Raw genomic sequence first — 15,638 nt, 5'->3', positions numbered from 1 at the left:
AGGTTAAGAACGGACCTCTGGAACGAATTAAGTACTTAACCTGAGGTACCATTGTATCATAGTTTCTAACCATCTTTTTTTTATTACACTTAGGATAACTTCACATTTTATCGCTTACAAATAACATTATTTTAAAACACACTATCTTCTTCTAATCCTACAGCCTATATCCACTTCCAAAGCTATTCTAAAATTTAAATATTAACATATTTTTTCAAATATTCCTTAAATTTCTTCCACTGTCTCTTCTCTCTGGTCTCGGAGTCTCCCAGTCAATTCGGCAAGTTCCATATAGTCCATCATCTTCATCTGCCATTCTTCCATAGTTGGTAAATCTTGTTTCTTCCAATTCTTTGCTAGCAATATTTTCGCAGTTGTTGCGGTATACAGACAAAAAGTAACATCCTTTTTGGGGATTTCACCCCAATGGCTGCATTTCTTAGGGGCCTCTCTTCTGGATTTCTGATTTTCCCGGTCATTTCGCCATTTCATGGACTTCTCCATGAAAATCCTGGTGTCCTCTGAGACGTTTTCCTTGCGAGTTGCTCTTGGCCACCACTTTTAAAAAATAAAATAACCCATGCTGCTAGCTCTCATGATTGCAGAGGCAGGCTTTGAAAACTGGGGCTGAAGTCTCTGCATGGGAATCGCTTCCCCGGCGCTGGTTGTTTCCAAGTTTACACGGCACCTCTGCCAGCTGGAAAACGATTGCCAAATCTTGGCGCTTCAGAAGAACCTCTCCTCCTGCCGCAGTTGTGCTAAGAGTCTTCCGAGTGGCGGGCCCGGTGCCCAGCTGAATCATGTCAAGCCCTTGCTTGAAGGAAGGAACGGCTTTTCACCTACCCAAAGCTCCCTGCTTACACAGCTGAGATTTGAACAAGCCGGTTTTCAGCTGAGAGGACCTGGGGGCCTGAGTGTCCCCTCCCCTCTACTTTGGGGGAAGCTTGCTTATTTTGAAGTCCACAAGATTTCTGCTTCTTGCCGTTATTTTATTTGTCAGATTTACAGCCACTGCCACCACTCCTGGTGGTTTTCAATCGTTTATTTGATTAAGGTATATGGAGAAAAATACAAAACTTAATATCTTTCTCTTTTTTTTACCCAAACGAAGATTTTGATCCAGATCTGTGGTTCCCAATGTGGGGCACAGATGCCACAGGGGGGCAATTTGATTTTTAAGGGGGGCTATTTGAGACTGAGTTATTAACAGTGAATGGCCTTTTAGGCTTACTCCATGTGAATAGGACTTCACTTTTTGAATAATAAGAATTGTATGTCACGGGAGCGGGGAGCATCAGGATTTTAGAGATGCTTAGATGGGGCATGGCCAAAAAAGGTTGGGAACCACTGATCTAGATACAATAAAACATAAAAGGAGGGGTGGGAGAGAGAAAGGAAAGAAGGAGGTAAGGAGAGGGGGGGGGGAGGAAGGAAGAGAAAGAAAGAAAGAAAGAAAGAAAGAAAGAAAGAAAGAAAGAAAGAAAGAAAGAAAGAAAAGATTCAAAAAATAAATGTTGGAAACCTGCTCATCTCTAAAAGAAATAGTTTCTGGTTCTGTCAGTTTCTGGTGGTTTTCTCCCCTTTCTAGGAAGTAATCTAAAAGGTTCCTGTGCAGAAGGAATGGGGAACCTGAACCCCCCCCCCAGCTAGTGCTGGAGTCCCAGCTCCCATCATCTTGTTGGAAGCGCAGCAGGGATCATTCAGTTTAATTCTGTTAGAGCTAAAGTCAGCTAGCCCAAAGGTGGGAACTGGTTGAAGTGTTGCTTAGCAACCAAGCTGAGCAGCACGATATTCACTGAGGCAGCACGTGATTGGCTGTGTCGTTCTGAGGGAGTTTTCCCTCTGTATATTTGATTGACTGTCTTCCTGCTATGTGTAAGGCCTGAAGTAAGACAGACAGTATTTCTCCCTTTCTCCTCAAATAATAAAATATTTTTGTTCAGTTTGTGGAGAACACACACACACACCAGCTTGATAGATCAGGGATGGGGAGTCTGAGGCCTGGCGACTAAATGCCCCACCCCAATGGCTCTTTTTCTGAACTCCATCTATGCTGTTTAATTGACTTTGCTAACATAGCCCTGAGTTCTGGCCATACAGGTTGGGGCGGATGGTAGTTAGAGACCAATACCATCTGGAAGGCCATAGATTCCCTACCTTTGTTATACAGGCTGGGGCAACAATTGTTCTTGGCTCTTGACTTATTCTCAAGGTGATCTTTGGTTCCATCCCTGCACAAAATATTTTAAGCAGGTGCTAATAACTGGCCAATATATCAATAATATCGTCCGAAAGCAGTTTGAAGTCCAGATAGTTTCATAATTTCTGACCTGGCTATTGGTCACAAATCACGATGGGTGGATCTACACACAGGGGGAAACCCCCCCGCTATAAATAAGTCATAAATTAAATCGTTATAACAAAATAAAAAGAAAAAAACTCTATGTAAAATCGCGTAGAAAAGTTTTTTGCTCTACAGTGCCATCTGGTGTTGCATGTTTATAACACATTCTAAACATTGTTTTTTGACTAATTTAGCTGAGTCCTCTGTGTGTGTTTGTGTGTGTTTGTGTGTGCGCTGTGCAAAAATTACAACGTGGGGAAAACCATGAAGCCAGCCAATGCTTTTCTCGATTCCTGCAGCCCCTGTTAACTCCACCAGCTCAGCTTTCCCCAGCCTCATGAAGGGGGGGGGGGGCAGTGAATCACAAGAGCCGGCAAAAATCACAATGCAGGAAAAGACATTGCGATATATCAGTATACAGTGGTACCTCGGGTTAAGAACTTAATTCGTTCCGGAGGTCCGTTCTTAACCTGAAACTGTTCTTAACCTGAAGCACCACTTTAGCTAATGGGGCCTCCTGCTGCCACTGCGCCCTGGAGCACGATTTCTGTTCTCATCCTGAAGCAAAGTTCTTAACCCGAGGTAGTATTTCTGGGTTAGCGGATTCTGTAACCTGAAGCGTATGTAACCCGAGGTACCACTGTATTGTGATATTCCTAGGATTTTTAAACCTTTAAACGCTTCTGCCTAGTTTATGTCTACGTTCTCCTTTGGTTACAAAAATAAAAATAAATAAATAAGCACTTCTCCGGTTGTGCATACGCAGCCAGTCGAAGATGGAGCGAACTGTGGTCCTGGGATCCACATATTCTGAAAACTCGCACTCATCAGCCTGGGATTTGTACTAAGATTTACTGAACCGGGATAGAGCTCTGTTGCAAGAAGCATTTGCTCAAGGCTGGGCTGTGTTGCCATAGTTGAGTTTCGGGCTTCCTGGGGTATTGCATCCCAAAGAGTCAGCCTGAAGAAAGATCCTTTTGTTCAACCCACTCTGTGCAAGGCAAGGTTCAGCGGTTTCTTTCTTGGGGGAGCCGAGAGTTGCTGAACAGCAGCCCTGGAAGACAACAACACAATGGGGAAAGATTTAGCGGCTTGAAAGTCAAAACCACCCATTGTTTCAGCCAAGCAGTGCTAAGGTCTGCCTGGGGCACACGCATTCTCATGTGTCAGCCTGAGCAGAATGTTAAGTGGCCTTTCCCCTTAAAAAGAGCCAGAGAAAGGTTCTAGACCTCATGGTTGTATACAAAAGGACCAAATTAAGTGGGAACATGAGAGGGAGTCCAGCTCAGTACTGGCAGTAGCTCTCCAGAGTAACAGACGGGGATATTTCAAGGCTTGAACTAGGGATGTTCTTTTGGGAGGGAGAGGACAATTTTTATTAGATTTTATCAAGAGAGATTGTTGTTGTTGTTGTTTAGTCGCTTAGTCGTATCCGACTCTTCATGACCCCCTGGACCAGAGCACGCCAGGCACTCCTGTTTTCCACTGCCTCCCACACTTTGGTCAAACTCATGCTAGTAGCTTCGAGAACACTGTCCAACCATCTCGTCCTCTGTCGTCCCCTTCTCCTTGTGCCCTCCATCTTTCCCAACATCAGGGTCTTTTCCAGAGAGTTTTCTCTTCTCATGAGGTGGCCAAAGTCTTGGAGTCTCAGCTTCAGGATCTGTCCTTCAGTGAGCACTCAGGCCTGATTTCCTTCAGAATGGAGAGGTTTGATCTTCTCGCAGTCCATGGGACTCTCAAGAGTCTCCTCCAGCACCATCATTCAAAAGCATCAATTCTTCGGCAATCAGCCTTCTTTATGGTCCAGCTCTCACTTCCATACATCACTACAAAGATTATTATCAAATATCTTTTTGTTGTCCAGACTAAAACACAAACCTATATAATATATATATATAGATCCAGAGGGAAAGAAAGAGAAAAAAGAGATAGAAGAAAGATTAAAAGAGAGAGAGACGTGGGTCCAGTTGTGACCATGTGGATATCTCTGGATGCTGGGTTGGTGATTGACATCTCTATCTGACTGGCCCCTCCAGCTTTCTTAAGCAGAAAAGCTAATTTATTGCATCTACAGCCCATCTTTTTCAGCAAGGAGCCCATGGTTCCTCACCTCCCATCTCAGTTAATCGCTACAATGACCCTGTGAAGTAGGCCAGGAGGCTGTGACTGACTCCAAGGTTCACCCAGTGAACTTCATGACCGAGTGGGGTTCTAGTCTGACACTCTAACCACTACGCCACACTGCCTTCCCAGAATACTTCTGCTATGGGGCAGCTGTATAAGGTAGGCAGATAAATTGTGGAAAGCAAAACGTCACTTAGAGTAGGATCTGAAATATTTTCCTCGAAGCTTGAATTCGTTTTATTTTGGGTTGTTGTGTTGGTTGTTATAATAATAATACAGTGGTACCTCAGGTTAAGTACTTAATTCGTTCTGGAGGTCCGTTCTTAAGCTGAAACTGTTCTTAACCCGAAGCACCACTTTAGCTAATGGGGCCTCCTGCTGTTGCCACACCGCTGGAGCACAATTTCTGTTCTCATCCCGAAGCAAAGTTCTTAACCTGAAGCACTATTTCTGGGTTAGCGGAGTCTTTAACCTGAAGCGTATGTAACCTGAAGCGTATGTAACCCGAGGTACCACTGTAATAATAATAATAATAATAATAATAATAATAATAATAATAATAATTTATTTACACCCCACCCATCTGGCTGGGCTTCCCCAGCCACTCTGGGCGGCTTCCAACAAAATACTAAAATACAGTAATGCATCAAACTTTAAAAGCTTCCCTATTAATATGTTTTAATGTGTTGCAAACCTTTTGGACATCCCCCCCCCTTTAAAATATAAAGCAGTCTAGATATGAAATGAATAATTATAATTATAAATTTCACTGCAAAATAATTAAAGGGTGGCTAGACCATTCCGTTGTGGCGACCGTAACCTAGGTTTAAGGTGCCATTTGACGATAAGCTTTATATATCTGGGTTTCTAACACCGTATTGGAGTGTTTGAAGAATCTTGCTTCTGTGGTGTGAGAAAGTAACTGAGCTGGCAAACTCCCAAAGGCCAGCCTTTTATATTTCCCTCCGTCAGATGGCGGGAACAAGGGCCAAGTTGGATCAATGCGGGGGTTTTTTTCCCCCCCCCCAACCCGAAAATAATAGAGAGGCCTCACTTTGGAACCCTGTTGCCTTTTTAAGAATGGGAGACCCTTTTGAAAGCAGGCGTAATCTTCTGCTAGACCAGGTCAAGGAGATGAGAGAGCTCTCAGGCTTTGGGGGCGTGAGAAGAATCTGGAGGAGGAATGGCTGCTGTTTTATTCTGAGTGCACCCAGAACTGGTTTATCAGGTAACAGGATAAGCAGCCAGAAGCAAGCATTCAAAGAGACTTGATTCAGTCCCTGCCCTGTAGAAAATCTCTCCAGTGAGAGGCGCCTTGAAATCTTGTTGCTCTGAAAAAACACGCATTCCATTCAGCAGAGATTTAAGGTTAGGGCAGCTAGCTGGCCTAATTCACAGGGGACCATCGTCCTTTTAAAGTGCTGCCCGGTTTAAAGACTTTTGAAAAATTAAATATTGTTATCATAAATTGCTCCTGCAATTTTTTCTTTTTCGCATTTTCGCATTTGACTTTGTTCCGCGATATTTTTTGGGTGTTGTTCAGAGATTTCTTTCAATTATGAAATATATATATATATATATATATATATATATATATATATTCTTTTAATTAGGTGATTCATAAATAAAAAAGTGTCCTGGGGCACGGTAGGTTCCCCCTCCCCTTTTCCGATTTTTAAATGATGGTGTTGTGTTTTGTGTAAACAGCTTAGGGATTTCACGTGTTAAGCGGCGTACGGATATTGTAAATAAATTAAAAGCCATCTCGCTTGCGTTTCTATGCCTGCGCCAGGAAATGTAGTCTGTTCAGAGTGCAGAAATTTGGCATGCGCCCCCCCTGTCCCCCTCACAGAGCTAAAATTCACAGCATGGTTTCCATTTCTGTGGAAATTGTAGGTCTGTACTGGGGCTAGGTGATCTCCCAACAACTTTTAGTGCCCAGGACAAAACCCTACGGTTCCCAGGGTTCTTGGAGGGAGGCTGTGGCTGTTTGAAGTGGTATGATTCTGCTTTGAATATTCAGATGGGGGCCTCTTTCTGCCATCCGTAGCCACCAGAAATTCTCATTTCTGTAAACGGGCCATCTCTGGGATAGGTCAGCTGGAAGAGCATGAGACACGGAATCTCAGGGTCTTGGATTCGAGACTCACATTGGACAAAGGAATGAGGAATCAATGAATCTTTATTTGCGTCAGCCATCAGCCATAGCAATAAAACAACAGTACAATATACAAAGAATAGAAATATAAAGTCAATTATATAAAATACATTTCAGGGATTTGAATCAGTAGTCAAATAGTGGATCTTATTCTGATTGCCCCAGCTAAAAACCTTGCAACCTTTGCTGTCACCTGCTCATCTTGATCTGCCAAGAGAAAGGACACTGTGGCAGTGGCTGGGCGACCCGGAATGGACAATAAAAGAGGGGCGATAACCTCATTCCTCAAGTCTTTATAAAGAGCGCAAGCCAGCAGGGCATGCGCCACCAATTCAGTACTGCCATCTTCACAGGGACATAAGCGTTTTGTGTGTGGAATCTGTTGGAATGGCCCCTTGAGTACAGCCGAGGGCAATACATTCAATCTTGCGAGAGTAAAAGCACGTCTATATTTTGGAATTGCTACGTGATGCAGAGAGGGTGCCAGAGAGTCGAAATGGGAAGGTGGAAAATAGTCATACCATGGGCAAAATTTCCTTATTGTGGCCAAGTTGTTCTGACGCTCGATACCATTCAGGCGCTGACAAATTAGACTGTTTCCTTTACTAAAACCCAAAGTCAGTAGCTGTTGTGGTGATAAACCACAAGAGTGAAGTTTTTGATAGACAGTTTTAATCCAGGCGCTCTTGTGACAATCTTGCAGCACTGGGGATATTAGACCGGGGGGATTTGAGCTTAGGTGAAGCCAATAGGTATCCTACACCAGATCCACATTGGGCAAAAGATTCCTGCATTGCAGGGGGTTGAACTAGATGACCACATGATCCCTTCCAACTCTGCAGATCTATATTTTTTCCACCCACGCTCCCCTGTTAAAAATCTTTCAGCGGTTGTGTGGGCCATCTCTCAAAGTCTGGCACAGGACCAATCTGTGGCGCTTTCAATGCCGAAAGCCAGTCCCGGGGGCCAATTCCTCATTTAAGTGAATTTTCAGCATGCATGGAATATTTTCCCCTTGCGGGCCTGCCGACAGCTTTGTCATCATTGTGAGACCTGAAAGCCTCCTCAGCTGATTCAGATCCTGTTTCCTCCTAATTTCCTGGCCTGGGCGTTGACTGGGCATGCTCCTGTCCCAGCCAATGGCAACGGGCAAATGTCTCCTGCTGAGTCATGCTAGGGTGGTGCGTTCCTCTTGGTGAATGATAGTAGGGGAAAGAATGACTCGGCCAGTTGACAGGGTCAGGACGCGAAGGCGGATTTCCATAGCCAGAGAGGGAGGTCCGGTTTCAGGAAGGTCTCTGTGTGTGGGCCAACCAGCCGGAGATTAAAAATATAGCACATCAAAGCTGTTCACATGCATAGGCTGCCGGACGCGCCTGATTTTTGGAGCATGACTGTGCTAAAAGTTATGAGGAGAGCTGTTTTCTTGCTGCTGAGAGCCAGTGGGGTCTAGCAGTCAAAGTTTTGCACTGGGGGTGGCAAAAGAGCCGGGTTCAAATCCCCACGCGGCCACGGAACTCACTGGGCCAGTCTTGGAGGAAATAAGAATAATAATTTATTATTTATACCCCACCCATCTGGGTTTCCCCAGCCACTCTGGGCGGCTTCCAACAGAACACTAAAAACAGAAGGAAACATTAAAAACTTCCCTAAACAGGGCTGCCTTCAGATGTCTACTAAAAGTCAGATAGTTGTTTATTTCTCTTTGACATCTGATAGGAGGGCATTCCACAGGGTGGGCGCCACTACTGAGAAGGCCCTCTGTATGGTTCCCTGTAACCTCACTTCTTGCAAGGAGGGATCCGCCAGAAGGCCCTTGGAGCTGGACCTCAGTGTCCGGTCTGAACGATGGGGGTGGAAACACTCCATCAGGTATACTGGGCCGAGGCTGTTAAAGGGGTTTAAAGGTCAGCATCAGAATTGTGCTCGAAAACGTACTGGGAGCCAATGTAGGTCTTTTAGGACCAGTGTTATATGGCCTTGGTGGCCACTCCCGGTCACCAGTCTAGCTGCCGCATTCTGGGTTAGTTGTAGTTTCCGGGTCACCTTCAAAGGTAGCCCCACATAGAGAGCATTGCAGTAGTCCAAATGGGAGATAACCAGAGCATGCACCACTCTGGCAAGACAGTCCGCAGGTAGGTAGGGTCTCAGCCTGCGTACCAGATGGTGCTGATAAACAGCTGCCCTGGACACAGAATTGACCTGCGCCTCCATGGACAGCTGTGAGTCCAGAATGACTCCCAGGCTGTGCACCTGGTCCTTCAGGGGCACAGTTACCCCATTCAGGATCGGGAGTCCTCCACACCCGCCCGCCTCCTGTCCCCCCAAAACAGTACTTCTGCCTTGTCAGGATTCAACCTAAACCTGTTAGCTGTCATCCATTCTCCAGACAATCACTCTCTTTCTCTCTCCATGCCACTACAGGATGATATTCTTGGCTAATGCGTTTTGCAATCCTGTCTGTTGTTTGCTTGCGAAAGCTGGAACTTTTGAGCAGGGGAAAGGTTGGGTTAGGTTAGAGGCGGCTGAAGTGATAACTGATCACAAAGGATAGAAAATGCCTGGCAGCAGCTTACAACATCTGTCTCATTAAGTGTTCTGCAACTAATGAGGATTAATGCACACGGGAATCCTATAAAATGAATGAGGCATTCTTTTTTATTTCCAACCACAGTGCGGTTCCCAGAGTGATATAAGAGTCAATCCCTCTTCAGGGGAAACTCTGGGAATTGTAGCTCTGTGAGAGAACTAGGGGTCTCCTAAAAACAATAAGCACTTAAGCTCACAGAGTCTCCTCAGGCCAGTCACTTGCCCTCAGCCTAACCTACCTCATAACTTGTTGTTGTGAGGATAAAATAAGGAAGAAGAGGAACGGTGGGATATAAATGTAAATACAGTGGAACCTCGGTTTTTGAGCATCTCAGAACCCAGACATTTTGGTTTTTGAACGCGAAAAACCCGGAAGTAATTGCTTCCGTTTTCGAATGCGCCTCAGAAGTTGAACAGTTTCCGAGGTGCGTTTCTCAACTGAATTTTCTGACCGTCCATTGCACCTCAGTTGTTGAACATTTCGAATGGTCTTCCAGAATGGATTACGTTCAACAACCGAGGTTCCACTGTATCAATAAATAAATTGACAGGACTGAGTGTTCCTTCACAGAACTTTTGAGAAAAGGGTTCTAGCCTAGCAGCCTCCCTGACATGCTAGATTTCTGTGTGCGGGATTTCTGTTGTTGCTGCTGTTGTTGTTATGGAGGAGGAGTCCATTATGTTGATCACCCACTTGCAGCTTCCTATGGGATATCCCAGATCGGGTATTGCCACCTTCAAGAAGTATTCAGCTGAACCCAATATTGCCTTATTCATTTAATGTGGGAGTGTTTGAACTTCTCAGTGTTTTCTACATCTGATTTTCCACCGTGAGGACAGGACACCAGACTAGATGGGCCTTGGGCTCTTCTTATGTTATGTCCTTGCTAAACCATATCGTCTTGGTTTATATTCTCAAATAATTTGCGAACTTGGGCATGGGTGCAATTCCCAATTCTTTATCTTACAACGGTGGCACTTTGATATCATTGTGGTTACTGGAGAGCTCAGGAGCCAAGACAACAAGATCTTTAAAAAAGAATGGGGAAAGTATATAATTTATATACAAGATCATTGTAAGCAGGTTAAAACATTAGCAGGATTTTAAACACACTTGTAATGTAACAGAATGTATGGATAATTTAGAAAGACTAAAAATTGGAATAGTATTGATATGCAGTGGAAAATAGTAACAATAGGACCCATGGAAGGGATGAGGGGAAAGTCAGGAGATTAAGAATAATCTCGACACTTGGATTTGGAATTGATTTTGTTATATGTATATATTTTTGAAAATCAAATAAAAATTTATTTCCAAAAAAGAGACACCAATGGTCTCTGCTGGATGAAATACAGTTGCCTCTGGTCTATTTTTTGGGAATCCCGCAATGTGTTTAAGTTTTTACTCTGCTAAACTATATGTTGGAATCTACTCTGGATGAATATCAAGCAGAATTTCCATGACAGACGTACGCTCACACAGGCAGAAGGAGAAAAGAGTGTTGATACAATTCTTTTGGAAATGGGGGTTGTTTTTATTTTGCTTTGCTTTATTTTTACCCCTAGGTGGCATCGCTGGCGGCATTGAGATTTGCATTACATTCCCCACAGAGTATGTGAAAACGCAGCTTCAGCTGGATGAGAAAGCAAACCCACCCCGCTACAAAGGAATTGGTAAGTCTTCACCACGCAGTAGGACTGAAACCCACCAGATCCCTCATTGTCCGTTGTCTGCTCCAAACTGATTCCCGCAAGCAAACCGAAACATGACCCTGGCCAGGCTGCTCAGAGAGGTGCAGTGGGAGAAGAGCCACATTTTGCAGGTGTATGAATGTGTGGTTATTTACTTGGTTATTTAAATAATTAAATATTGGGGTTTTGAGCCAGGATTTGTACTAGCTTCATGCAACCCTTCAAGTGGACGCGGGTTGCGCTGTGGGTTAAACCACAGAGCCTAGGACTTGCCGATCAGAAGGTCGACGGTTCGAATCCCCGCAACGGGGTGAGCTCCCGTTGCTCTATCCCAGCTCCTGCCAATTTGGCAGTTCGAAAGCACATCAAAGTGCAAGTAGATAAATAGGTACCACTCCGGCGGGAAGGTAAACAGCATTTCCGTGCGCTGCTCTGGTTCGCCAGAAGCGGCTTAGTCCTGCTGGCCACATGACCCGGAAGTTGTACGCCGGCTCCCTCGGCCAATAAAGCAAGATGAGCGCCGCAACCCCAGAGTTGTCTGCAACTGGACCTAATGGTCAGGGTCCTTTTAACTTTATGTACTAGCTTCATGCAGCCCTTCAAGTGGGTGGGGGCATAATAATAATAATAATAATAATAATAATAATAATAATAATAATAATTTATTTATACCCTGACCATCTGGCTGGGTTTCCTCAACCACTCTGGGCGGCTTCCAACAAAGTATTAAAATACAATGGTCTTTTAAACATTAAAAGCTTCCCTAAACAGGGCTGCCTTCAGATGTCTTCTAAAAGTCTGGAAATTGTTTTTCTCTTTGACATCTGGTGGGAGGGCATTCCATAGGGCAGGTGCCACTACCAAGAAGGCCCTCTGCCTGGTTCCTTGTAACTTGGCTTCTCGCAGGGAGGGAACCACTGCCAGTTTTCTTTTTTTAAAAAAAAAAACAAACGTTTTTATTGCATTTTCAGTTTACAGAAGAAAAAAGAAGAAAAATAAATAATACTCCAACTTTCAAAATACATTTTTAAATTGTTAACTGGACTTCCCCACACCTCCCTACACCCTGCATTCTTTACAATAAAACATATCAGCAAATTATTACCTTGTTTCGTATCTTATTTATATCTTTCAAAATATTTCACTTCTAATTTTAAGGTGCCTTCTATCTAATATTTATGCCTTAAAATAAAAAAATATAATAACCTTAAATTTCAACTTTTTCTTAGGTGTAACTTATCTTCCCATTTTCTCGATCTAGTTGCAGGAGCTAAGTTCCAAAACATGCAGATTCTTAACATTCATATAGCTTGTATTGTTTTTGCAAATAGTCCTTAAATTTTTTCCAATCTTCTTCCGTTGTCTCTTCATCCAAATCCCGGATTCTGCCAGTCATTTCGGCCAATTCCATATAGTCCATCAACTGCGTCTGCCACTCTTCCAGCGTGGGAAGATCTTGTGTCTTCCTGCCAGTTTTCTAACCTGTGAGTAGATCTCAGTCTCTTGGGAGTTGGACGTCCCTTTGGTAGAAGAAAGGACACCGTAGCAATGGTTGAGGGACCCGACATGGACAATAGTAGAGGGCTAATGACCTTAATCCTCAAATCTTTATAAAGAGTGCAAGCCAGAAGCACATGAGCCACTGACTCAATACTGCCATCTCCATAGGGACACAACCTTTTTTCCAGTGGATTTTTTTTTTTTAGAAATTGACCCTCAAGTACAACCGCATCTTGCAAAAGCACGTCTGTATTTTGGAATTGTTTACATTTTGCAAAGACGGTGCCAAAGTGTCAAAATGACTAGGTGGGAAATAATCATACCATGGACAAAATTTCCTTATTGGGCACCTCATGTCATGGTGTGTGTGTGTGGGGGGGGGGTTTCCACCCCCTCCCTTATTTATCCAGACTAAGGAAACAAAGCCCTTCAGGACTACCCTGTCCCTTGCGGCGTTCACTGGTGGCGTGCAATGTAGCCGCTCTGTTGAGCCTGACAGATGTCCCCTCACTCCGCCCCCCTTAATATAGCCTTGAGCTCTGACCGTTCTACCATACGATAGCAAGAAGGAAAGGAGCGACCGGGGACCTTGTGTGCCGCAGGCAGTGGCTCGATGACTCATCGCCTAGCCTGTTTGCCCGGCTGACTCGCTAAGGAGGTTGGCGGCATTCCAGCCTGGCTGGAGCGTGCCGGATTTGCAACCGATGAGACACGCTGTGCTGCAGAACCCCCTTAGTGGCTTGGCACCGGCGTCACTCTGCAGGTAGCAGCGGCACAGGGGCTGGTTGCATCCGGAGCCATGGCAAGGATAGGGAGAATCGTGCGGGAAGGCTTGAGAGTTGTGTGCCCACATTAAATTCATACATGGAGAAAGGTTGTTGAAGTGGGCTTTTGTGCTGTTCTGGTGTCCCACTGCTCTTCATATTCCATCTTCCCTCCCTGTCCCTCTGACGTAGCCAGGAACACACTGTTTAAAAGCAAGGGCTCGAGGGTAGCCAAGGATACGGAGCAGTTCTGATTTGGCAGGATAAACACTCGGCTCCCCTTGTAGGTCATCACAGGAGAGGGTGCTGAGTTTTTGGCCTGACGTGGCCTGCTTTGCAAACTCTCTGCAGGGCCGACCTTGACCACCTTGCAGAGAGCTAGTGAGCCAAAGCAGTAGAAGCTGGTTTATATCAGGTCAGACTCTTTGTCCACCTAGGTAAAGGTAAGGGGACCCCGACCATTAGGTCCAGTCGTGGCCGACTCTGGGGTTGCGGCACTCATCTCGCTTTATTGGCCAAGGGAGCCGGTGTACAGCTTCTGGGTCATGTGGCCAGCATGACTAAGCTGCTTCTGGCGAACCAGAGCAGTGCACGGAAACACCGTTTAACTTCCTGCCACAGCGATACCTATTTATCTACTTTCACTTTTGGCATGCTTTTGAACTGCGAAGTTGGCAGGAGCAGGGACCGAGCAATGGGAGCTCACCCCGTCGCAGGGATTCAAACCGCCAACCTTCTGATCAGCAAGCCCTAGGCTCTTTGGTTTCACCCACAGCGCCACCCGCGCCCTCTCTTTGTCCACCTAGCTGTGGTCTAAACCACTGAGCCTCTTGGGCTTGCCGATTGGAAGGTCAGTGGATCGAATCCCTGCAACAGAGGAGTTGTTGTTGTTGTTGTTGTTGTTGTTGTTGTTGTTGTTGTTGTTGTTGTTGTTGTTATCCCAGCCACTCTAGGCGGCTCCCAACAGAATATTAAAAATACGATAAATCATCAAACATTAAAAACTTCCCTAAACAGGGTTGCCTTCAGATGTCTTCTAAAAGTCGTATAGTTGTTTATTTCCTTGACATCTGATGGGCGGGCATTCCACAGGGCGCGCTCCGCTACAATTGCTCTGTCCCAGCTCCTGCCAACCTAGCAGTTTGAAAGCATGCCAGCGCAAGTAGATAAATAGGTACTGCTGTGGCGGGAAGGTAAATGGCTTTTCCATGCGCTCTGGTTTCTGTTATGATGTCCTATTGTGCCAGAAGCGGTTTAGTCCTGCTGGCCACATGACCCAGAAAGCTGTCTGCGGACAAACACCGGCTTCCTCTGCCTGAAAGCGAGATGAGCTCCACAACTCCAGAGTCGCCTTTGACTGGACTTAACTGTCCAGGGGTCCTTTGCCTTCTTTACCTTTACCATGTCCACACCATACAGCGAAAGCATTGCGGTACCACTTTAAGCAGCCACAGCTCCCTCCAGAGAATTCTGGGAGCTGTAGTATGCTGAAGGTGCTGAGAGTTGTTGGGAGGCCCTTCTATTCCCCTTGCAGAACTACATTTCCCAGAGTCCCCTGGGAGGAGGGATTGATTGTTAAACTGCTCCAGGATTTGTGAAGGGAATAATAGCTCTCAGCAGCCTTAAACCACAGCTCCCAGAATCCTTTGGGGGAAGCCACGACTGTTTAAAGTGCTTTCAATAGTGCATTATAAATGTATGCCCTCTTTTCTGCCCACTCTCCCTTCCCAATTTTGTTTTATTTTCTGTATACATTTAAAACCCACCTTTCATCCAAGGCGGGATATATGTGTTTTTGGAAGGCGGGGCGGGGTGAATGTTTAGTTTCGTTTTGTAACTATTCGTTTTGCATTTTTATCCTGTATTTTTATCTTGTGAACCGCCCTGAGACCTTTAGATGACGTTTAATAAATAAATAACCTGCCTTACAAGGCTGTTGTGGGGATCAAATGAAGAGGGGAATCGTAGAATCAGAGTTGGAAGGGACCCTGGGGGGGGGTCATCTAGTCCAACCCCTGCAATGCAGGAATTTGCTGTCATCCCATGCGGGGATCAAACCTGCAACCTCAGCGTTAGCAGCAGCACGCTCCAACCATGTACGCCACCAATGAGCTCCTTGGAGGAAACGTGGATTATAAATGCAATAAATTATGAAAATGGACTACGTGGATTTAAGAATTGGTGCAGGAAATAGAATTATGTTTTCTCTCCTCAGCTCAGAAATTGGATTGCCTAGAGTACAGAATGTCTAACTTGTTTAGGGCGCATTGCACGCAGTCCTCAGAAGTGAGATGAGATGAGATGAGAATCTTTCTTAATTATGGCCCAGCAAAAAAATCCCAATTTGATTCTTGTTATTCATCTCAGCCTCGCGAAAAGCCAGATCTAATTGCAAAGACAGAATACGTAGCTGATGATAAGTGTCTAGGGATGACAAACCCTTCCAAGGAGACCGAAAGAAATA

At 45.0% G+C, this 15,638-nt stretch overlaps 1 protein-coding gene across 1 annotated transcript in view; it reads left to right on the top strand.

Moving 5' to 3' along the window:
- SLC25A1 (solute carrier family 25 member 1) overlaps positions 1–15,638 on the top strand; it is a 59,062-nt gene that overhangs the window by 20,626 nt on the left and 22,798 nt on the right. The window contains exon 2 of the mRNA XM_081842844.1: positions 10,785–10,892. Coding sequence (XP_081698970.1) covers positions 10,785–10,892 — 108 coding nt within the window. The remainder of the gene's footprint in view (positions 1–10,784; positions 10,893–15,638) is intronic.

Source organism: Podarcis erhardii, assembly GCF_964252035.2.
Source record: "Podarcis erhardii genome assembly, chromosome: 15".
Taxonomy (NCBI): Eukaryota; Metazoa; Chordata; class Lepidosauria; order Squamata; family Lacertidae; genus Podarcis; species Podarcis erhardii.
Note: the sequence above shows the minus strand (reverse complement) of the source record. Positions and strands in the feature narration are given on the sequence as shown.